Genomic DNA, 25179 nt, shown 5'->3' with positions numbered 1-25179 from the left:
TCACCGGGGTGTGGACTTGGGTGGTCTGCTTGTCCGTCTGGGCTGGAGTCTCCGAGTTGCGGACTTGGGGGAGCTTCGAATCCATGAGTGGGGTGTGCTGACGGCGAGACGCTGTGTGTCCCCAACATAGGTGGCGTTGTAGTCTGCTATCGTCTGCTGTGCATTGTAGCTGTGAGGCTGGCGGCTTCTTTGTGGGTTCGGCGGGTAGCGGTGGTTGATGTACGGGTGTCTGCGGGGGAGGTGAAGGTGGTGGTGATGGCAGTGGTAGAGGAGGAGTGACCGGGTACTTGTTGATGAGGGGTTTCCAGATGACGTTGATGTATAATCCCGAGTCTTGGGGCAGGGTGTTGTGGCGGTGAATTTTGATGGCTTCTCGGATTCGGTGTGTATGTCATCAAAATTCAACGCCACGCCACAACACTGAGCCCCAATCCGATTCGAAGCTCCCCCAAATCCGCAACCTGGAGACTCCAGCCCAGACGGACAAGCAGACCGCCCAAGTCCACACCCCGGTTACTCAAGCCCACACGGTCATGTATAGTACCCCCACATCCGCAACCCGGTGACTTAAGCTCATGCACGCCAGCTATTCTCCACTCCTGACGACGGATAGTCGACCTGTTTGAAACGTCGAGCCACTCCCACCACCCATCCTCTCCAACCCTATAGTTCTCCTTAGAACTATAAGCCAAGAAAGATAACAAACAGTCCTTTTCAAGACTACACACCCTTTTCAGGACTTCTCAATCCTCCCTCTCTCTCACATGGTGCATCCGCAAGCCTACTGTTAATGTCAATCTTATACACACTTGAATTTCAACTGAATCAATACATGTGTTGTTTACTTTTATTCCATGCTTCATGACTGTTCAAATATACCAAGTGAATGGCCTTTAAAGAATGGGGTGTTTGGAAGAAAAAAAACATATACCGGTATACATGTGCACCATATAATTATTAATGCTTTTTCTGTCAATCAATGACCCTCCATGACATTTACATAAGGACACACATACAAGTATGGATGATGCCTTTGCTTTCAATGTAGAGTAGAACTCCTCGAAGATAAACTTTCCAAGTGTCAGGTCAGTCAGGTTTGGCATACAACACAGCGCTTCGGCTAGGTGAATCGATGAGGCTGGTGTGGGACACTGGTTATAATGAAGCTTGAGAGTCTGGACCTGCATTGTTAGTGAATATAATTACCGGTAAGCAACTTATCTACCGTATTTGCCGGCGAAAAGGCCACTGTATTTGCCTGCGAAAAGGCTGCAGTATTTTCGGAAGAGAAAATATCAAAAAGTCTGGGTGCGACCTTTGCGCAACAACTAAAAATTCAGCGGTCAAAACAGCACGTCCATTCGGACATATGGGACTACAATGACTAAGCAATGGTACAGGACATTTCTAGAATAACTCCACACATCTTACCAACAATTTTATGTTGCATTGTTGACATGAAGACGAAAATATACTGCATAATTTATTTTTCTAAAAAAATCTACCGGTAGATCTAGCTCTAAGTTTGTGCTATTGCAACGCAACTGCGCAAGTGTGCATCCAGCCGAAGTCGCAAATTTGTATTACACCGCACATTGTGGTAGGGGTATATGTAGGATACCAAATCTGCCTGCGATACAGTACTAGCTTTAAAGTCTATGAAGATTTGCTAAATTACGATATTTTTTTAGGTAAACTACCTGTAAATTTATAAGAATATTGATGAATTTGGTATCAGTTTGTAGAAAAAATAGTGTTCTGCAAGAAAATTACGATTATTTTGTTTGGTCCATCTGTTTTATTTTCCTTTCGTTCTTTTTCTTTTTCCCTCTACGAAATGTCAAGGTTGGGGGTGTGGCCTTATCGCCGGCAAATACGGTATACACACATATGATTTAACACTAATTTCTCATTTCATTCTTACGTTTAACACAAATTTTAATAACTACATAGTTGTATTCATAATAACATTCTCAACAAAAGATACAGAACAGATTTTATTTTCAAATTCATTTCTTGTCTATTGAGAAAAAGAACACACTAAAATTTCTATGGAGAGGGTGATTTAGTAAGATTAGTTGTGTTCAAGATAATATGCTCAACAAAAAGGATTGAACAGATTTTAATTTTAAGTTCAAATCTTGTCGACTGACAAAAAAACACACTAAAGATTCTATGGAGAGGATGATCTTTATTGTTTTAAAATTCTATATGTATTCTTTATAAGGCTTCCAACCTGTTTGCATTGATAAGTCATACTCCTAATAACACTGAAGTTAATAATAACCATAAGTACACATTTGCTATTAATGTATTGAAGGTATTCATAACTCTAGATTTCATGTGCACAAGACCCCTACAGTCAGGAGGATTGTTGCTATGGATCAGTTTGGTAAATTCAAGCCTTTATCAAAATTGGCTCTAAAAAAAATATATGACTTATTATTGTTACTATCAATCAAATTGGAAAAGGTTGGATAGTGATTATTGATCAAAACGATGTCAATCTTATATATATATATTTTAATTTTAAATGAATCAGTGCATGTGTAGTTTGCTTTTATTCCATGTTTCATAACTGTTCCAATATACCAAGTGAATGGAGTTAAAAGGTATCATGTCCCATTCAATTCAATTCAATTCAATTCATTTATTTGCAGGCCCAAAAAATGAAAAGTTTAAATTCCAACAGCATTTAAAAGATAATACTAATTTAGAACTTCCTTAAGGAAGGGGGGCTTGAAAATGTCTTTTAAGTGGGAAAATAACGACTATTAGTTTCTCAAATCGACTCAAGTGCTACCAAGATAATAAGTAATAGTCTGATTTTCAGACCATTATACCGAATGGTTGTACGTTTTGTGCTGCGCAAAGATTCAATCAGTTTAATTTTGGCCATTACAAGAAGTGGGTTATTGATGTAGACAAATGCTCATGTACCCTTCACAGCTCATTTTATGTATGTTATTACCAAAGAATAAAAAAGCCAGTCAGTCACTCATTAGTGTCCGACAGTGAAATCTAGCAAGTAAACGGATTTCCTTGCATAATTTGAATATTAGGACAATGCTAATGTTTAAATTTCACAGATAGGATATACATGACATATTCGCAATTCCTGCAAGGTTCTACAGAATTTGATGTTGGCTGCAAAAGGGACCTTCAAAAAGGGTTTTTGGAAATAAAGCCACACACATACATGTGCACCATATAACACTTTCTGCTGATTTCTGTCGATCAATGACCCTCCATGACATGTACATTAGAACACACATACCTGAATGGATGATGCCTTTGCTTTCAATGTAGAGCAGAACTCCTCTTTGTGAACCCCTCCAAGTGTCAACTCAGTCAGGTATGGCATAGAACACAGTGCTTCTGCAAGGTGATGTGACGAGGCTGGTGTGAAACACACAAGATCATCAAGCTTGAGAGTCTGGACCTGCATTGTATGTGACTATATTTAAGTATCACGTACCGGTATATACATGCATATCTTTTATTTACTAATTTCAGACTGTATTCAATCAATTACAAACGTGCATTCATAATAACATTCACATCAAAAAAGATTGAATAGATTTCATTTTCAAATTCTATTCTTTTCTATTGAGAAAAAGAACACCCTAAAGGGTCTATGGAGAGGATGATTTAGTAAGAGTGATTTTGTGTACAATTCTATATGTATTCTTATGGGGCTTCCAACCTGTTTGCATTGATAAGTCCAACTCCTACCAACACTGAAATTAAAAATACCCATGGACATAAATTTGCTATTGATGTATTAAAGTTATTCATAATCCAGGATTTCATGTGCACAAGAACCCTAAATCAGGAGGTTTGATGCTATGGTTCAGTTTGGTAAATAAAAGCCTTTATAACCATTGGCTCTTAAAAAACTTTATGGCATATTTTTCCTTCCAATGAAACTTGGAAAAGGTTGGATATTGATTATTGGTCACTGAAATGTCAATCTTATACGCACTTCAATTTCAACTGAATCAGTATAGGTGTAGTTTGCTCGAATTCAATGTTTCATAACTGTTCCAATATACCAAGTAAATGGCCTTTAAAAAAGGTGTTTGGAAAGAAAACCACATACATACATGTGCAGCATATAACACTTAATGCTGTTTTCTGTCGATCAATGACCCTCCATGACATGTACACTAGGACACACATACCTGTATGGATGATGCCTTTGCTTTCAATGCAGAGTAGAACTCATCCTTGAGATACCCTTTAAGTGTCAGGTCAGTCAAGTTTGGCATAGTACACAGCGCTTCTGCAAAGTGATGTGATGAGACTGGTTTGAGTTCCTGGGCATCATCAAGCTTGAGATTCTGGACCTGCATCATATGCGAATATATTAAAGCAGCACGTCTATACAGTGTGAGTCAAAAAAAAGTTTACACCTAGAAAATTGCTAATTATTAAAAAAATCATTGATGAACATTAAACTGTTATATGTCTTATGAAAGAGTGTTTTATCCCAAATCATTTGGTACCATTTTTTGTGTGGTATGTGTTCACGCCTGGATGAACAGGAGACATTGTTGCGAGAGTGCAAAAATCGACTTGCGCCAAAGTTGTCTATGTTATGTTTGAATAAAAAAATTGGGATTTGGGTATTAATTTGGTCTTTGCAGATCCAAATAACACCCCTAGCAAAATTAATCATGCCACACATATCAAATATCAACTAACATTTGTGCGCGTGTGTGTGGGTGTGTGTGACTTTGCCCTTTGAAAAAAACATATGCAATGCATTTCATTTGATACATTCAATCCATTCTCTCACTCGCTAATCCCAACATAATACATACTGTAGGCATCACTTTGGCGTAATTCGATTTTTGCACTCTCGCAAACAATGCCACCTGTTCATCCAAGCGTGAACACATACCACACAAAAATGGTACCAAATGACTTGGGATAAAACACTCTTTCATAAGATGTATAATAGCAAAAGACAAAGGCGTAAAGGGGGCTTGTCTACCTCAAGGGACAAGCACCTCGCCCGGTAGGGTGTCCCATGGGTGACAGGTGGGCCCCGACCGTCGACAAGCTACTGTTCGCAATAGGAATACCATCAGAGTTGGAACATGGAATGTGAGAACACTGTATCAGAGCGGCAAGCTGGAGAATGTTAAACAAGAGATGATGAGGCTAAATGTCAACATACTGGGATTAAATGAAACAAGATGGCTGAATAACGGCGAGTTTGTGATAGATGAGTACAGATTGATTTATGCAGGAGGTGAAAAGCATGAAAGAGGTGTGGGGTTACTGCTGGATCCAGATATCTCAAAGAGTGTGTTCAGACACTGGTGTGTAAGTGATAGGGTGCTCCTAGTGAAATTACAGGGACACCCTTTTAACATCTCAATCAAAGTGGTTTATGCACCAACGGCAGATAGTGCTGACGAAGTTATTGACACCTTTTATGATTCCTTAGATAAAGCTAAATCTCAGTGCAAATCGAATGACATTGTCATTGTCCTGGGAGACCTGAACGCTAAAGTCGGTCATGGTACGGAGGGCAATGCAGTAGGTCCGCATGGAATTGGTGAAAGGAATGAACGTGGGGACAGATGGGTTCAGTGGTGTGAGGGGGAGAACATGGTCATCACTAATACTTGGTTCAAGGAACACCCTAGACGAGTATACACTTGGAAGAGTCATGGCGACATCGTCAGAAACCAGATAGACTATATTGACATAAATAGCAGATTTAAAAGAGCAGTGAAACACTCAAAAACTTATCCAGGGGCTGGCTGCGGGAGTGATCATGTGCCGGTAATATGTACACTCCAGTGCAAATTAAAGAAACTCAAGAGGCCAAAAGTTGTGAAAATATTGGATTTTAAACAGTTGAGTAAACCGGACATACGTCAGGAATTTACTGTACAAGTAAAGAATAGGTTTGAGTTGCTCGTAGATGAAGGTGAAGAAAACATGTGGGAGACGATGAGAAATATTCTGGTAGAAACAGCGGAAGAGTATGTGCCGACAAAAGAGAGAAAAAGAAAGAACAAATGGATGACAGAGGAGATTCTTTTAATGATGAAAGATAGACAGAAAATTGGAAATAGACAATGCAAGAAATATAGGGACCTAAACAAACAAATGAGGCAAAAGTGTAATGAGGCAAAAGAGAGCTGGCTAAACGAACAATGTGCAGAAATGATAAGAATAGTAATGTTTACCAAAGAATAAATGAAATTTCAGGTAAAAAGTCTGGTTGTTCAAACCCTGGCTGTATCAAAGGAAAAGATGGGTCAATCCTGTTTGAAATGAAGGACAAAATGAGTAGGTGGACGCAATACATTGGCAAACTTTTTGAGGATAGTAGGGAAGCAATGCCGAATTTGCAGATGAAGTCGAAGGGGAGAAAATTCTTAAATCTGAAGTCCGTTGGGCAATGTCAAAGATGAAGAAGAACAAAGCAGCTGGACCAGATGGTGTGGTCACTGAAATGTTTGAAGCATTAGAGGAATATGGTGTTGATAGATTAACAGAAACTATCAACAAAATATATGATGACGGAACATTTCCAGATGAATTGGGCAGATTCATTTTCATTACTCTCCCCCAAAAACCGGGAGCCGTGAATTGTGAGCAATATAAGGCAATCAGCCTTATTTGCCATATCACTAAGATTATTTTAAGGATTTTGCTTTTGAGAGCAAGAAGTAAAATAACTCCCATGGTCGGAAGGGAACAATTTGGTTTTGTAAAGGATGCGGGCACAAGAAATGCAATATTTGTGGTTAGAAATATAACGGAGAGAGCAGTCGAAATGCAAAAGGATGTGTACATGTGTTTTATTGATTATTCAAAGGCTTTTGATAGAGTAAGACATTCAGAACTGTTTGAAGAGCTGAAAAAGCTTGATATATATAGGAAAGATATAAGACTGCTACAAAGTCTATATTGGAATCAGTTTGCATGCATCAGGGTAGAAGGAGAGTGTAGTGAATATATCAACATCAAACGGGGAGTCAGACAGGGTTGTGTTATGTCGCCAGACCTGTTCAATATGTATAGTGAAATCATTCTAAGAGAATTGGAAGATGAAAATGGGATACAAGTGGGTGGCCATTCAATCACAAATAATAGATATGCTGATGACACTGTTTTATTTTCTGAATCAGAGGAAGATCTCCAGAGACTCCTGAATGTAGTTGTAAAAGAATGTGAGAGAATGGGACTAGAGATCAACTATACCAAGACAAAGTGCCTGGTGGTATCCAAGAAGGGCAGTCCAAAATGTAACTTGAAACTGAAAGAACAGATCATTAAACAAGTCTCCTCATTTAACTACCTCGGCAGCATGATTACCGAGGATGCCAGATGTGAGACAGAGATCAAGAGGATAGCTCTCGCTAAATCTGCATTTTCGAAGTTAGGCAAAATTCTGACAAATCGAACAATGAGTATGAGGACCAGAATGAGAGTATTGAATTGTGACATCTACCCAGTACTTATGTATGGTAGTGAAACATGGACTTTAGCCTCTGATACTAAAAAGCGTCTGGAAAGTTGTGAAATGTAGTTTCTAAGAAGAATGATGAAAATCCCCTGGACTGACAAAGTTAGTAATGAGGAAGTTCTTACAAGAGCTGGAGTGCAAAGGAAAATGATACGTGAGATGTTGATTAGGCAGTTGAAGTTCATGGGTCACATTACACGTAAAGAAGGCCTAGAGAATCTTGCTTTGACAGGGAAAATTGTGGGAAGAAGGAGTAGGGGAAGAAGGAGGATACTTTGGATGGACAGTCTGCAAAAATTGTTGGAAGAGAGAGGAGTGAAGAACTGGGAGTGGTACTAATACAGAAGGCTAGGAGCCGAGGTCAAACGATATGGCACTTAGAGAAGAAGAATAATAATTTACTGTTCATAGATGAATTGAAAAATAATGAGCAATTTTCTAGGTTGTAAACTTTTTTTTGACTCACACGGTACATGCATATGTTTTATGTACCAATTTCTCATTTCATTCTTACATTTAACACAAATTTTAAAAACTACATAGTTGTATTCATAATAACATTTTCAACAAAAAATACTAAACAGATTTTATTTTCAAATTCAGTGCTTGTCTATTGAGAAAAAGAAAACACTAAACTTTCTACGCAGAGGGTGATTTAGTAAGAGTGATAGTAAAACAAATTCTATATGTATTCTTTATAGGGCTTCCAAACTGTTTACATTGATAATCCTACTCCTACTAACACTGAAATTAATAATACCCATAAATATACATTTGCTATTGATGTATTAAAGGTATTCATAACTCTGATTTCATTTGGACAAGACCCCTAGGTCAGGAGGTTTCTTAATATGGTTTAGTTTGGTATAAGCCCGAGTCAAAACGTTTAACTGACGGTTAAACGACTGTATTCATCAAAACCGTTAAGCATTTCTCGCTCCTTTTAACCGAATCTGTAATGAATATTCATTAATTTTACAAATGACCGACATGTGGTATTGTGGTTTGTTCTAACTACCATGCGCTGTAGCTAGTGCTCGAGCCATTCATCACGCAAGCCCCAGGGCCAAGCCCTCGCTGTGACGTATTTACACTACCTCATTTTGCCGCGTTTTACGTGATCTCAGCCATTCATATTGTATGAAGGCTCGGCATGAATTCGTGAATCATTCATAGCGCCATGTCGATCAACGAGGCACAAGCTAGCTAAGCGTGGCGTGGCATTCATGGATGTACTTTGTTTACTAGATTGTACTGTGTATCTAGTATTTGTCACTGTACTGATTGTCGAGCGATCGCGCGCGCAAGATTTGTTGGCAAAAGTTTGAGTTTGGAGACACTGATGTTTATTTTCCCATTATTTTAAAATCATGACATATCGTTTTTGAGTGTGTGTGTACATGTTTTGGAGTTTTAAGCCTCTGTTCATGAACATGATAACATATTTCTTCATTAAAATAGCTGAATGCCTGGCACTATGCCTGGCAATGTCTCCCAGCTCAGTAATCTGTGTGTTGACTCACCACTCGGAAACTACAACAACACTCAAATTTGTCTGTCATCTTGGTTTGAAAGAAATCTTTCTAATAGATCTCAATATGTAGTTTATAATAATAATTACTCAAATTTTTCTTCTATCACACATGGCGTACCACAAGGTTCTACTCAACTGTTTTTAAGTTACATTAATGATCTTACACATTCTTCTAAAATCGACATTGTTACTATTATTTGTGACAAGTTCACAAGCACAAATCGGCGCCTTCAACTGCACCTCGATGTTAAATGGAAGTCCTTCTCCGCGTGGGTTTTCGGCAACAACAACAACAACAAAATAGGGGTGCGCCTTATACACAGGGGCGCCTTACACACAGAGATTTACGGTACTGCTGTATCTGTCGATCAATGACCCTACATGACATGTACATTAGGACACACATACCTGTATGGATGATGCCTTTGCTTTCAATGTATAGTAGAACTCCTCATTGAGATTCCTTCGAAGTGTCAGGTCAGTCAAGTTTGGCATAGAACAGATTGCTTCGGCTAGGTGAATTGCTGCGGCTGGTGTGGGACTCTTGTCACCATGAAGCTTGAGAGTCTGGAGCTGCATTGTTTGTGAATATATTTGAACAGCACGTCTATACAGGCATATGCTTCATGTACTTTTAAATTGCTGACTGTATTCTTACATTTCACACAAATTCCATTAATTACATAGTTGTGTTCATAATAACATTCTCAACAAAAATGATTGAATTGAATTTCTTTTCAAATTTAATTCTAGTCTATGGAGAAAAAGAACAAACTAAAGTTTTTTATGGACAGGGTGATTTAATGCGAGTGATTTAAACAAAATTCTATCGTGTATTCTTTATAGAGCTTCCAACCTGTTTGCATTGATATGTCCAATTCTACTAACACTGAAATTATCAATAGCCATAAATATAAATTTGCTATTGGTGTATTAAAGGTATTCATAATCCTGGATTTCATGTGCACAAGACCCGTAAGTCAGGAGGTTTGTTGCTATGGTTTAGTCTAGTAAATTCAAGCCGTTATTCAACTTGGCTCTCAAAAAACTATATATTTTTTTTTTTTACTATCAATCAAACTTGGAAAACATTGGATATTAATTATTGGTCAAAACAATTTCAATCTTATACACGCTTAAATTTCAACTGAATAAGTACAGGCGTTGTTTGCTTCAATTCCATGTTTCATGACTGTTCCAATACACCAAATCAATGGCCTTTAAAAAAGGGTCTTTGGAAAAATATCCACATAATTATATACATGTGCACCATAAAACTAATACTGCTGTATCTGTAAATCAATGATCCTCCATGACATTTAAATAAGGACACACATACCAGTATGGATGATGCCTTTGCATTCAATGTAGAGTAGAACCTATAATGGAGAATTTTTCCAAGTGTCAGGTCAGTCAGGTTTGGCATAGAACACAGTGCTTCTGCAAGGTGATGTGATGCGGCTGGTGAGGGACCACACAGGAGTTCATCAATCTTGAGAGTCTGGACCTGTATTGTATGTGAATATATTTATGTGTCACGTAAATACATGCTTATCTTTTATTTGTTAATTTCTCATTTCATTCTTACATTTAACACAAATTTTAATAACTACATAGCTGTATTCATAATAACATTCTCAACAAAAAACATAGAATAGATATTCTTTTTAAATTCAATTCTTGTCTATTGAGAAAAAGAACACACTAAAGTTTCTATGGAGAGGATGATTTAGTAAGAGTGATTTTTTATTAATTCTATATGTTTACTTTATAAGGCTTCCAACTAGTTTGCATTGACAAGACCTTATCCTGCTTACACTGAAATTAATAATACCCATAAAAACACATTTGCTATCAATGTATTGAAGGTATTCATAACTCTAGATTTCATGTACACAAGACCCGTAAGTCAGAAGGTTTGTTGCTATGATTTAGTTTGGTAAATACAAAACTTTATTGGAATTGACTCTTATTAGGCGCCTTGGATCAATTCGAGTGGCTGTAATCACGCCTGCTTCCTGCAACGTGGCTTAGTTTGCGTGAAAGCCCCAATCATCCTAATCCGCTCAAACGACTCCACCACAGAGCGTGACCTACTCATAGTGCTTTCAACTGATACCAGTTGACCGCCCTCTAAAGGCCTGGTCTGCCATGTGTTTTTAACTCTCAAACTATGCAGGGGCCGCGGAACCGGGTGGCTGGGGCTTTTTTTTAGTAGACACGTTTCATAAAAGCTCTGAAAAAGGGGTGTATAGATTATTCGCATGCTCAGACCCCCCCCCCCCCCCCCCCCTACTCTCAAAAACGCTCCGCGGCCCCTGCTATGTAGGGTCAGAATTTAGATTCCCTTCCTCCGAAGGGATAACTTATTAAGAAAAATTATACATTAATGCTTTTTCTTCCTTTAAATATGTTTCGCTTTGTTGTAGCTTCATTTGTCACGTTTTCGTTTCCAAACTTTATTAAATTTTGTTGGGTTATCTTAAACAATATTTGACTTCTGGAACACTTATAAACATATGGGCCATACACTTGACTAATTATGAAAAGATTGTTTAATAGTTATAAATGAATGGCGAAAAAAATGACCTTCAGCAATGAAAGCGACGTAAAAAAATAGATGGAATTCGACTGCGCGCAGTCGAAAATGATGCCTCCGTTATAGAGCAATTTTACAAACCAAAACAGAAAAAAAAAATTGAATTCACGTTCAATGGTAATCCATTGACAGGTTCTCAGAATATTGTGATTACAAGCAATTTCTCATATACATATATGACCCTTTGATCTTTGACCTCATGACCATAAAATCTACTCAGTTCATTGGCTCTGCAAGATGTTCTGAGTTAAATAGTAATCCATCTGTCAGTTCTAATGAGAATGCGTTCACAAGCTATTTTTGCATACATAATGGGCCCATGACCTTTGACCTTTGACCTTATGAACCAAGAATCTACTCAGTTCATTGGCTCTGCAAGTAACAAACATGACCTAATTTTGGCATGAATCCATCGATCGGTTCTTGAGATAACGCGATCACAAGCTGTTTTTGCATTCATAATGTGCGCTGTGGCCTTTGACCTTTGACCTACGTGCTCCAAAATCTAATCAGATTGTCTTCCTATGGTGATACACACTATCATTAAGTTTGAAGTTTAAATCTCCAGTGGTTCTTGAGATATTATGATAACAATCTCAATGTATGGAATTTCATAAGTTGACCTCTGTGACCCTTGACCTTTGACCTACGTGCTCCAAAATCTAATCAGATCGTCTTCCTATGGTGATACATACTATCCTTAAGTTTGAAGTTTTTACATCTCCAGTGGTTCTTGAGATATCATGATAACAATCTCAATGTATGGAATTTCATAAGTTGACCTCTATGACCCTTGACCTTTGACCTACGTGCTCCAAAATGTAATCAGATTGTTTTCCTATAGTGATACACACTATCACTAAGTTTGAAGTTTAAATCTCCAGTGGTTCTTGAGATATCATGATAACAATCTCAATGTATGGAATTTCATAAGTTGACCTCTGTGACCCTTGACCTTTGACATACGTGCTCCAAAATCTAATCAGATCGTCTTCCTATGGTGATACATACTATCCTTAAGTTTGAAGTTTAAATCTCAAATGGTTCTTGAGATATCGCGCTAACAAACTCAATACAAGGAATTTCATAAGTTGACCTCTGTGACCTGTGACCTTTGACCTACGTACTCCAAAATCTAATCAGATCGTCTTCCTATGGTGATAAATACTATTCCCGAGTCTTAAGTTTAAATCTTAAATGGTTCTCAAACGGGACGGACGGACAACCCGAAAACATGATGCCTCCGGCACCACCTTCGGTGGCGGAGGCATAAAAACAGTAACAACAACAACAGCAACAGCCTTAATTTTTTTCTTTTATCCTCAAGCGAGGTATTTATTTCCTTAATTTCAATACATATTTACATTAATTACTCAATGATTGAGTGAAACTTAACATAGAAATTAAAGTATATACAACAATTCTACCAGCTTAGTATTATTTTCTTTGATTACACAATCATGCCTAAAAAAAATCTTAGCAACGACCCAGACTTGACAATCGTTTTAACGTAACATTTTATCAAAGAAGAAAGATGGATATTATATTTAGAGTTCAGAAATAAAAAAAATATGTAATGAAACAATAGGAGTGATCGAGAGGGAGGAAAAAAGAGAGGTAGGAGATGAATTAAGACAAAAATAATAGAATAGGATCGTGGGAGAGAATTCAATAAAACAATCAACTTGAAGTTATATAAAAATGTGAGGAACAAAAAAAGACCAAAAGTCTATCAAAGGTTTGTCCCCAGATATATGAAATGAAAAGAATCTGACACAGTTACACTGGTATTAAACAAATTTAAAATAAGTGGTGAAGTGTGACGTCAACTATAATCTAAGGGCGCCCTTAATGTCAAGCAAGACAAACGGAGCTGCGTGTAAATACTGAGTTTTTCATCGGCTTTCAACTACTATATTCAATTTTCAGCCATATATACTACAAGCAACAAATATGTTTAACTTTAAGCGATCTCGAAGGTCAAGTTCGGAAGACAAACAAGGAGAAAAACAGACCAAATATTGGAAAATGAAAGTGCCACGCCCACAGCTACAGGAACCCTCGGACAAACGGTTCCTACTGACAACACAGAATCGCTATTACGTACTATACTACAAAAAGTGTCAATATTGGATGAAGTTTGCAAGAAAGTGGACGACATATCTGAAAAAGTTACGAGCATTGAGAAGAAGCTAAAGAATTTAGACACAAGATTAATAGATCTAGAAAATGGTGTAGAATTTCTTGAAAATGAGGTGACGGAATTAAAAGAAAATGTGGGTGAGATTCGTGTGAGAAAAGCAGACTACGAATATGCAAATGAGATCCGTAAGAATGTGGTAGACTTAGTCAACCGCAGCAAAGAAAAGAACATAATCCTACACGGCATTCCTGAGGGTGAAGAAGAGGTAGACTGCGCAACTTACGCTGACAAGTTCTTATCTACAAATTTGAATATATATGCATGAGGTCGAGATTGAAGGGCGCATCGCACACCGAGGGGAAGGCGTACAGCAGCTGGGGGATCACGTACATAAAGACACCAGGGAAGAACACAAGCGGCTGATGGTAAAGGTGAAGAAGATGCGACAAGACAACAAATTCGCGTTCATCCCTTACTCGGTGCCAAGAGTGATCAAGTACAAAACCGGTCCAAAAGATGCTCCTGGTCCACTAAAAACCCTCAGATTATCAGACATAACCGAGCTACATGGCCTGCTTATACGATTGACTCCGACAACAAAACAATATTATTAAACCATAAACACTTTGAATTTACTGTAGGTTGATAAGCAAAGCCTACATTCTGAACATATTAGATGCTCCTGTTTTGTTTTGCCCTACGACTATTTACTAAGGCGGACAAGATGATTGCAAAGGAGCAACGTCCACATTTTAGGTTTTTATTTCAAATGTTCAATGACCCGATCTCTGTTTTGTTTTGTTTTGTTTTGTCGTTTTTATTTTGTATGTACTCTGTTTTGCTGTTTTTATTTGTCGTGTATTATATAATGTCAATTGGCTTCATTAACTTTAAAACAATTTCATTCGACTGTAAAATTATTTATGCATCAACAGATTATGGCTGACCATACAATTCATGTTAAGATATGTTCTCTCAATGTAAGAGGTCTAGGAGATAGATTAAAAAGAAGATGCATGTTTGATTGGTTAAGAAACATGCAATTTGATATATTTCTTTTACAAGAAATACATAGTGTAATAAAGAATGGGGATTTAAATGTTATTTTTCTCATGGTACATCTTGCAGCGCAGGAGTATGTATTTTGATTAAATCGAATAGTAATTTGAAAATTTCCTCAATCCACAGAGATGGTCAAGGGCGAATTCTTTTATTAAATGTAATGCATGATAATACAAATTTTACTGCTGTCAATGTATATGGTCCCAATAGCGACTATTGTAATGTATTAAATAAATTACATGATATATTAGGAACGTATGGATCCGAGCCTCTAATTATTGGGGGAGACTGGAACACGGTACAAAACCCCTTTCTAGATAGACACCCAACTTCAAACAATATCAACCTAAATTGTTATGACTGCCTTGAAATTTTAAAAGAGGACTATGATTTGATTGATATTTGGTGTGTTGAAAACTCATGTAAGATTCAATATACTTCGCAATCTAATGGTTCTCAGAGTAGAATCGATTATTTTCTTATTTCTAGTAGGCTACGGGAGTTTGTTAATGAATGTGATATTAAGTTTAGCTAACGCAGTGACCATTCAGCTATAACCATTGAAATCAATCAATCAGTCCCTAAAAGGGGACCTGGTTTTTGGAAACTTAATTCTTCTCTATTGATGAATGAAAAGATAAGAGGAAACAAAAATGGAAAGGCAATGGGAATATTTTAATTGAAATAAAGCAAAAAATAACCCATTTGTCTAAATTAAATAAAAAATAAAATAATCGAAATATAGATGAATTAAGAAAAGTATCGAAAAAACACAACAACGTTTAACTTTGGATCCTCGAAATAATGAATTGAAAGAATTGATTGATGTTTATGAAACGGAATTGATTAGTTTATACAAAATTTACATAAGAAGTGTAATGGTTCGTACAAGAACAACTTGGATAGCTGAAGGGGAAAAGAATACACAATATTTTTTTAATGAATTTTGATAAAAATACATATTACAAGATTATCTGTCGATGGGAGACTAGTGATTGAGCCAAAAGATATTTTGTTTGAAGAAAATAATTTTTACGAAAGACTGTATTCAACTAGACAAACGGAAAAGGAAAACAATGAATTTTGTTGGGATGAATATGACTTACCTGTTTTAGAAGAAGAATCTGCAGTTTTATGTGAAGGTCCTATTACAGAAGCTGAACGTTTTGAAGCAGTAATGTCTATGCCCAATGATAAAAAACCCGGATCAGATGGGATTTCTGTTAATTTTTATAAAGTGTTCTGGCAAGAGTTAAAAGATGATCTATGTCAGGTATTTAATAAATGTTTTGAAAATGGTGAACTTTGTCCCTCAATGAGAAGAGGAATAATTACTTTAATCCCTAAACAAGGAAAAGATAATTTATATTTGAAAAATTGGAGTCCAATTTCTATATTAAATACAGACTATAAAATATTTGCTTAAATAATAGCAAATAGAATAAAAAAAAGGTAATTCCACTCTTAATTTGTTCTGATCAAACTGGTTTTATGAAAAAAAGACACATTGGAGAAAATATTTGTTTGTTTTTAGACATGATAGAATTTTGTAAATCAAATTTTGTAGGTGGTCTTGCTCTTTCTATTGATTTCGAAAAAGCATTTGATTCTTTAGAATGGAATTTTTTGTACATATGCTTAAAGAAATGTGGTTTTAAGGAAAATTGTATTCAATGGATAAAAACACTTTATAATAACATTGAAGGTTGTGTACTTAAAAATGGATATTCCTCACCGTCATTCAATATACAGAGGGGTGTAAGACAAGGTTGCCCTCTTTCACCATATTTATTTTTAATTGGTGCTGAAATTTTAGGGGTGTTGATTAGACAATCAAATGATATTATAGGGATCCGTGTAAACGACTCGGAAGTGAAACTTAGTCAATATGCAGATGATACTGTTATTTATTTATCAGCGACTGAAGATAATTTAGAAAAATGTTGTAATATGTTATCACAATTTGCAAGTATATCAGGTTTGAAAAAAAAACATAGAGAAGAGCAATATCGTTCGTTTAGGTAATTTTCAGGGTACTTTATGTATAGATAAGAAATTTAAATGGGTTTCTGATTCATTAATTTATTTAGGTATAAAAATACCTGTCTCAGATGAATTTGATCTATATGATTTAAATTTTGAAGAAAACATTAAAGAAACTGATAATTTGCTAAAGGTTTGGATTAACAGGAGTTTGTCATTAGTTGGAAAAATTGCAGTAATCAAAGCACTTGTGATTCCAAAGTTTGTATATTTATTTAGTAACACTCCTAACCCACCTAAAAAGTTCTTTGACACTCTTCAAAAAAGATTATTTAAATTTATTTGGAACAATAAAGGTGACCGAATAAAGAGAAGTATTATGTATAATAATTTGAACGATGGTGGATTAAAAATGATGCATATAGATAGTTTTTGTAAAGCCCTAAAAACTGCATGAGTAAAAAGAGTTTTGGACGAACAAAATGACGGTCATTGGAAAAAGTTGTTTTATGCCAATACTAAACAAATAGGTGGAGTGTACATATTATTGTGCAATTTTGTAGGAAATGATTTGGATTATAGCGGCATAAATGGATTTTGGAAAGATGTTCTCTATGCTTGGTCACACTACAGATACTACAACCCCGTGAAATTTTAAGATATTATGAATCAATCGCTATGGAATAACTCTCATATCAAAATAGATGGAAAAATGATTATGTATAAAAACTTGTTTGATAAAGGAATTTTGTTTGTAAAAGATATAACAAAAAAATAGATTGAACATTTAAACCTTTTTTGGAGTTACAGGAAATTTTACAGTTGAATCAAGGATGTTATTTAGAATATTTTGCATTGCTATTTTGCATGAAAAAAGAAAGGAAAAGAACATTGAAAATAGGTGATTTAGGACAAGAACGAGAAGAAGATGGATATATGAAATTTATTAGATTTAAAAAAGTAACCAAGCCCTGTTATGTAAAATTAGCGTCTACATTTTGTTCAAATTTATTGAATACGAATCAGTGTGAAAAATGGTCATACGATTTGAATGTTAATTTGAGAGACTTAATTCAATGGCAGAATAGATTTGAAATTATATATTGGGTAACGCTAGACACAAAGATTTGTGTATTTCAATTTAAATTCATCCACCGCCGTTTGGCGACGAATGATTATTTGTATAAAATCGGCATACACAACTCTCCAGTCTGTAATTTCTGTAAAAAAGAACCACAAAGTTGATTGCATTTGTTTTGTACATTTCCTAAAATTCAACAATTTTGGTCTGATATAAATTCTTGGTTATTAAGAAAAAATGTATACACTCAAAAAATTTCATACCTAGATATTTGTTTTGTTTTGGGCAAAAAAACTCACATCTTATGAATACAATTATATTTTATGCAAAATATTTTATTTATAAAACAAAGTATGAAGAAAAAAATCTTTCATTTTTACGTTTTACAAAAGAACTAGATTTTCTTCAACAAGTAGAACATATAATTGCATTCAGAAAAGGAAAACAGAATACACACGAACAAAAGTGGAGACCTGTATTTGATTTGATATTTGATTAATTCTTTTACATATTCATTTGTTTACTTTGAATTGTATTGTATTTATTATGCAGATCAAATGTTATAATGAACGATTGTAAATATCTTTGATTTGAAGCAATACAAAAATAATTTTAAAAAAATAGATGGAACTTCGAATGCGCACAGTTGAAAATGATGCCTCCGTTATAGAGCAATTTTACAAACCAAAACAGAAGACATTTTTCTAATTGAAGTTCAATTGTAATCCATTAACAGGTTCTCAGAATATCGTGATTACAAGCAATTTCTCATATACATATATGAACCTTTGATATTTGACCTCATGACCCTAAAATCTACTCAGTTCATTGGCTCTGCAAGATGTCCTTAGTTAAATAGTAATCCATCTAATGATAATGAGTTCACAAGCTATTTTTGCATACATAATGAGCCCATGACCTTTGACCTCATGACCCAAGAATCTACTCAGTTCATTGGCTCTGCAAGATACATACATGATCTAAGTTTGGCAGGAATCCATCAATCTGATCTAATGCGATCACAAGATATTTTTGCATACATAATAAGCCACATGACCTTTGACCTTGACCTCATGACCCCAAAATCTAATCAGTTCATCGGCTCTGCAAGTAACATACATGACCTAAGTTTGGCAGGAATCCATCAATCGGTTCATGAGATAACGCGATCACGAGCTGTTTTTGCATACATGAGCCCTGTGACCTTTGACCTCGTGACCCCAAAATCTAATCAGTTCATCAGCTCTGCAAGATACATACATGACCAAAGTTTGGCAGGAATCCATCAATAGGTTCTTCAGATAACGCGATCACGAGAACGGGACGTACGGACAGACGGACAACCCAAAAACCTAATGCCTCCGGCTACTTCGTAACGGAGGCATAAAAATAATCTATGATTTGAATTTCTTTTCCGAAAGAGCATCAAATATAATGTCCAAATATTGAAAACATATGTGAAGTATTGGCTGAGATATGACCATCTGAATAAATCTATTTCCTACAGGAACTCAGTGTTATTTGCTCTGGCTCCTAATAATTTTAACTCGGACATTCAATGTTGCCTTTGCCCAACTCCGCACATTAAACAGTAGTTTATTGAATGGATGTCACAAACAATACATGGGTCGACGCTTCCCTTTTGTTCCTAGACCCCCTCCCCCCCCCCCCCTTAATCAAACTCGCCTTTCATACTATGGCTACGTTGCGTTAACATTTTATGCGCCATTATGTTAGTGATTGTGATAGATTTTGAGCGAAAGAATGGTAATTAGATAAGAAAAAAGTATTAAACAGGGAAACAAGACCCACAAAATCATATTGTTAGTTGAGGTTGACATAAAAGCAAGCGAAGGAAGATGGATATCATATTTAGAGTTCAACAATATGAGTGAGAGGGGTTGGAGAGACAGAAAGTTGGACGTAGTCTGTACTGTATTCATTATTATGGTATTTGTCTCTCTAATCACCCCCCCCCCCCCCAGGCTCTTTTTTTCTTTCTGTTGTGTTTGTTTATATCTTTTCGCTTAAAGTGACTTGGTAACATTGTTGAAGGTTGATGAAAAAATTGCTTAATTTTTGTATAAAATGTTACTACCGTAACTATATTTCTTCTACTGTACTAACCCTCTGACATGCAAAAAATCCTGAACAAATTCTTAAACCACAAAGATATTTATGGTTTTCTTTGAAGGAGTCGAGTCGATGTATGACACCCTCTAACAGTGATTAACAGTAAATTCTCCCGACCATTTTTGAATTTTCCCAACCGTTTTTCCATGAAAAAAGACATAAAACAGGCTATAAAAAATCTGTCAACACTTAAATGTCTGGAATGGAATGTTGAGCCATTTTATTGCTTTGTGACAATTTCCATTCACCTAAAATGTAATTAAATTGTAATAATATAGTTGGGAGAATTAAGGAATCGATCAGATCAGTTTTTCCCAATTTGTACCATGGATAATGGTCCGTTTTCACTCAAATTTTCAGATTATCTTTAATTGTACATCTAACATTGAAGTCCCTACCTTAGCACCACTATCTCTTATCTGAACAATGGTACCAAGTCCCTTTAAGTATAATGTCCGACGTATATTAACATCATTTTTTGATATCAGTTTGATGCAACAGAGACTTACATTCAAAAGTTTTACTTCTTATAATTATTATTGTACTGTAATATTCTTCTCTCCGTTCATTTTAGCTTCTTCTGAATGTTCGCGTTATATTTCTTAATCTCTTGATGAAATACAAACGCCTGAAGCTAGTATTTAGTGGATGCAAACAAAACAAAACCAAAAACGTGAATAGACTTCCTGTTTTTTCACTGCAGATCATAACAAAGCGAATGAAAATGGGCAGACCATAGTTCAGATAATCCGACTATCGTTTTCTATCATTGGAATAATCCACCAGCTCCATCTTCTCACGCAAACAGGCCGGTGAATGGACTGTCGTTGTTATTGTTGTTTAATTTAGGCAAGTCGTCAGTTTATGACTGTTATTGCCGAATAATACGAACAATTTGTTTTAAATTCTAATTTACGTATATGCACTCACATAATATGCGTGTATATTATTAATAATACCGGTATACAAATATATATAAATAATATTTTTTTTAAAGATATATAATTATATATAACATTCCTTGGTCACGCTTTGCTTAAAATAGATGATTATGTCCATCATACAGACAGAATGAATTGAATGTGTATTTTCATTATATTATATTGCAAGCAAATGGTGGAATAGAAAACAATATGAAAGATGAAGATGGAAAACGACGTTGGCAGATAGACAAAGAGAGAGCGAGAAAGAGACAGACAGACAGAGAGAGAGAAAGAGAGAGTGAGAGAAAGTTGGAAGCATAAATACCCCTACAAAAACAGAAGAAATCTTGAAGAGAGAGACAAGTAAAATATGAAAAGGACACAACAAATAAAAGTAAATAAATAATAGGATTCTAGAGCGGAAGATAATAGGGAAAACGTAATAGTTTGGTAGTATTGGCAAATTTTGAAAATTATAGTTTGTAAGTATAGTGACAAAGTATATACAAACAAAAAAGGCACAAAATATTTGAAGGCATTTTAGACCTACCGGTATATAGAATGATTATACGAAAAGAGTTATGTCTGAGGCCTATCTACATCTATGTTACGTAAGAAGAACAATGAACGTGGCCAAGGGTAAAGTTCGTTGTCATAGTTATAAACTTGAACAATAGAAGGGCGGATTATGAGGCACTAGGGTGCTTGCCGTAAGGAGATTTCTTCAGGGCGAGCGCGGATTACGCTGCTCCCAGTGAAGTACCAGCAGTATCAGAATTCTGTGTATGGAAAGGTCTCAGCGCAAGTCAATATCTGTGGGACAGACATCCCGGAGTTAATACGCTGCTCCAAGAATTTCATGTGAGAGAAAAATGGACATGCTTATGAAAAAAACCTGATTATAATGAATAATATGAAAGTACAACAAACAGGAGCAATTGATGTTAGTTTATATTTTGCATGATTGGAGAAATAAAGTATCTTGAATCGTAATCTTGTGCAAGTGTATTGATATATCTTAATAAGATTTTGTTAATGTGAGGAAAATTAACGCAAATTTCTAAACCCCCACCTAACCACAAAAAAAGCCGGAGACACATTAGTATACCTGGGAGAGGGAGGAAGAAAAAGAATGTATAATGAGTGCAGTTTTCACATTTTAATGAGATTTATTGCATGGAAGAGTAAAATCAACCAAAATTTCTAAACATTTATAAACAAATTTTTATAATTCATTGCTTTCCTTTCATTATTCATCACCCTCCCCATCTAAATAATGATAATAACAATAATATGATGATGATTATAATGATAATAATAAGCCGGAGAAACACTGGCGTACGGGGGAGGGGGGCACGGGGCAGAATGCGGATAGGGAGGCAGACTGCACCCATAATGGGTGGCCAGTGAAGAAACAAAAGAGAGGGGAGAAAAGAGAGAGAAAGAGAAGAGAGGGAGGAAAAGAGATGAACAGGAGAAAGAGAAAATATTTTCTTTGGAGAGGGCTTTATACCAAGTTCAAAGAAAAAATAATATTAAAACCTTATGTAAAATGCGTTTTGCCTCTATGAGATAAATGACAATGGAATAGCATAGTCTCCAAACAAGAATTCATGAATCAACACATTGGCTTTATGGCCAGCACATAATTGTTTATACCGGCGAGAGAGAAAAAATCCCACAAGTCTTTATTTCCATTAATTGCTGGAGAATTAAATTTGAATGGGGCTCCCATAAACCTGTGTGTCTAGATTGACACCTCCCAGTTACCTGTTAACAGTTCATTACTATAAAACAGCTTTTTGAATTTTTAAACAGGTCTTATTACCTGTAAACAACCCTTTTAAACTGTGTTTAGATTGTGCATATGATCCATTCCAAACATACAGAGTACAATGCTAATTAGACACAAACTCAAGCTAAGCTAAAATAACTTAGTTTAGCCGCAGAGAGAGCTTAACAAGTATGACGAATCTTTCAATGGGATGAAAAATTGATCGCGGTTTTTCTGGCTTGAAAAAGACGTCACCGTCTTTCAGACACACACAATGCGGCTTTTCGTGGGCAAATCCCGCATCCGGGATTACCTCAAAGCAGCTTTCCTGCATGCGTGCTTAGGTTAAAACGCCGCTGCTTCTCGCACATGAGAATTAATCCAAGGCGCCTAACTATATGATTTTTTTTTTACTATCAAAATTGGTAAACGTTGGATATTGGTTATTGATCAAAACAATGTCAATCTTATAGCACTTGAATTTCAACTGAATCAGAACATGTGTAGTTTGCCTTTATTCCAACTGTCTCAACTGTTCCAATATTCCAATAGGTGTTTGGAAGGAAAAAAAACATGTATATAAACATGTGCACTATATAACTATTACTGCTGTTTCTTTCTTTCAATGACCCTCCATTACATTTACATTAGGACACCCATACCTGTATAGATGGTGCCTTTGCTTTCAATGTAGAGTAGAACTCCTCATCGATAATCTTTCCAAGTTTCAGGTCATTCAGGTATGGCATCAAACACAGTGCTTCTGCAAGGTGATGTGATGCGGCTGGTGTGAGAAACATGAGATCATCATGCTTGAGAGTCTGGACCTACATTATATAAGTGAATATATTTAATTATCACGTATATACACGCATATCTTTTGTTTACTAATTTCTGACTGTATTCTTACATTTCACAAAAATTTAATTAATTACAAAGGTGTATTCATAATAACATTCTAAACAAAAAAACATAGAATATATTTTATTTTCAAATTTGATTCTTGTCTATTGAGAAAAAGAACACGCTAAAGTATCTATGGAGAGGATGATTTAGTACAAGTGATTTTTTATTAATTCTATATGTTTACTTTATAGGGCTTCCAACCTGTTTACATTGGTAAATCTACTTCTACTAACACTGAAATTAATGGTACCCAGAAATATGCATTTGCTATTAATGTATTAAAGGTTTGTATATCTCTGGATTCCATGTGCACAAGACCCCTATTAAAGTAAGGTTTGTTTCTATGGTTCAGTTTGGTAAATACAAGCCTTTATAAAAATTGGCTCTTAAAAAACTGTACAACATATTTTTCATATCAATCAAACGTGGGAAAGGTTGGATTTTGAATATTGATCAAAACAATGACAATATTATACAGACTTTAATTTCAAGTGAATCAGTATCGGTTCATGTGTAGTTTGTTTTTATTTCATGTTTCAGGACTGTTCCAATGCGCCAAGTGAATGACCTTTATAAAAGGGTGGTCTGAAAAAAAAACATATATACGTGTGCAACATATAACTATTACTGCTGTTCCGGTCGATCAACAGAGCTGCCAAGTTTTATTTTGCATTTTCAGTATTCTTATCCCCCCAAATCAGTATTTTGACTAAAAATTGGCAATGTTCAATTACTTATTACATTTCCGTCCCACACGTGAACAATTGTGTTGTACACTAAGCACTGCACAATGGACTTAACGCATTAAACTTAATGCATTTAATTTGCCCTTTCAACAAAATAAAACCCTTAGAAGTACACATACATGTTACTTATCTAATGAACATTCATTACCGTCATTGACTGGACAATTCCTTCAGTCTTTTCTGACCCTCCTTGACCTAATGATACACTTCCAACGTTTGCAATATTCCTCCTTGAATAGTTGTTTGCGTGGTAGAGCTGACTTAGAAGACATCTTGATATTCCCACGACATTAAATATCAAATCAAACCAAAAAGCAACACTGACACTGTCCACAGATGCATGAGCACGATACGATGCGATGACGTCACTAGCACTTGACTCATAGTCACATCGCATGCGCAATTAGTAGACAAACACACACGTGTACGCATATTGGCAAGTTGCAGCACCGATTCCACTTCAGTCCCACACGCAGACAATCGATGCTCGAAGCACCGCACACATGCACAGTAAACATACAAACGGATATCCGAAGTCGACACACGTCTTTCAGCGCACGGAGTGCGCACCAGCCATGCCCATAGGCTAATACACAATTAATTATTTTTTTTTATACACAACTGATTTTTTCTTCTTCCGTATTTTAACATGAAAAAATGCACGTCCGTATTTTAAGTTGATTTCCGTACGAAATACAAGAAATTTGTGCTACTTGGCAGCTCTGGATCAATGACCCTCCATGACATGTACATTATGACACACATACCTGTATGGATGATGCCTTTGCTTTCAATGTAGA

General features: G+C 35.9%; 1 protein-coding gene across 1 annotated transcript; it reads right to left on the bottom strand.

The window, feature by feature from the left end:
* On the bottom strand, positions 1-24699 carry LOC105444905. Its single transcript, XM_030986037.1, has 8 exons — positions 24528-24699; positions 23390-23554; positions 10369-10536; positions 9438-9602; positions 4185-4349; positions 3278-3442; positions 1017-1181; positions 1-420 (listed from the first exon to the last, which is right to left on the bottom strand). Exons 1-8 carry the CDS (start codon positions 24531-24533, stop codon positions 1-3), a joined length of 1419 nt encoding a protein of 472 aa, XP_030841897.1. The 5' UTR covers positions 24534-24699.
* Positions 24700-25179: the final 480 nt, after the last annotated feature.

The sequence above is a fragment of the Strongylocentrotus purpuratus genome, unplaced genomic scaffold (assembly GCF_000002235.5).
Source record: "Strongylocentrotus purpuratus isolate Spur 01 unplaced genomic scaffold, Spur_5.0 spur5_scaffold_15, whole genome shotgun sequence".
In the NCBI taxonomy this organism is placed as follows: Eukaryota; Metazoa; Echinodermata; class Echinoidea; order Camarodonta; family Strongylocentrotidae; genus Strongylocentrotus; species Strongylocentrotus purpuratus.
This window is presented reverse-complemented; position numbering and strand designations above follow the sequence as displayed.

Excerpts from the sequence above, each read along its gene's own strand:
- LOC105444905 (XM_030986037.1), bottom strand. Across the intron at positions 4,350-9,437 it reads CAAAGGCATCATCCATACAG|GTCCAGAATCTCAAGCTTGA; the intron begins GTATGTGTGTCC and ends CATATGATGCAG. Across the intron at positions 3,443-4,184 it reads CAAAGGCATCATCCATACAG|GTCCAGACTCTCAAGCTTGA; the intron begins GTATGTGTGTCC and ends CATACAATGCAG.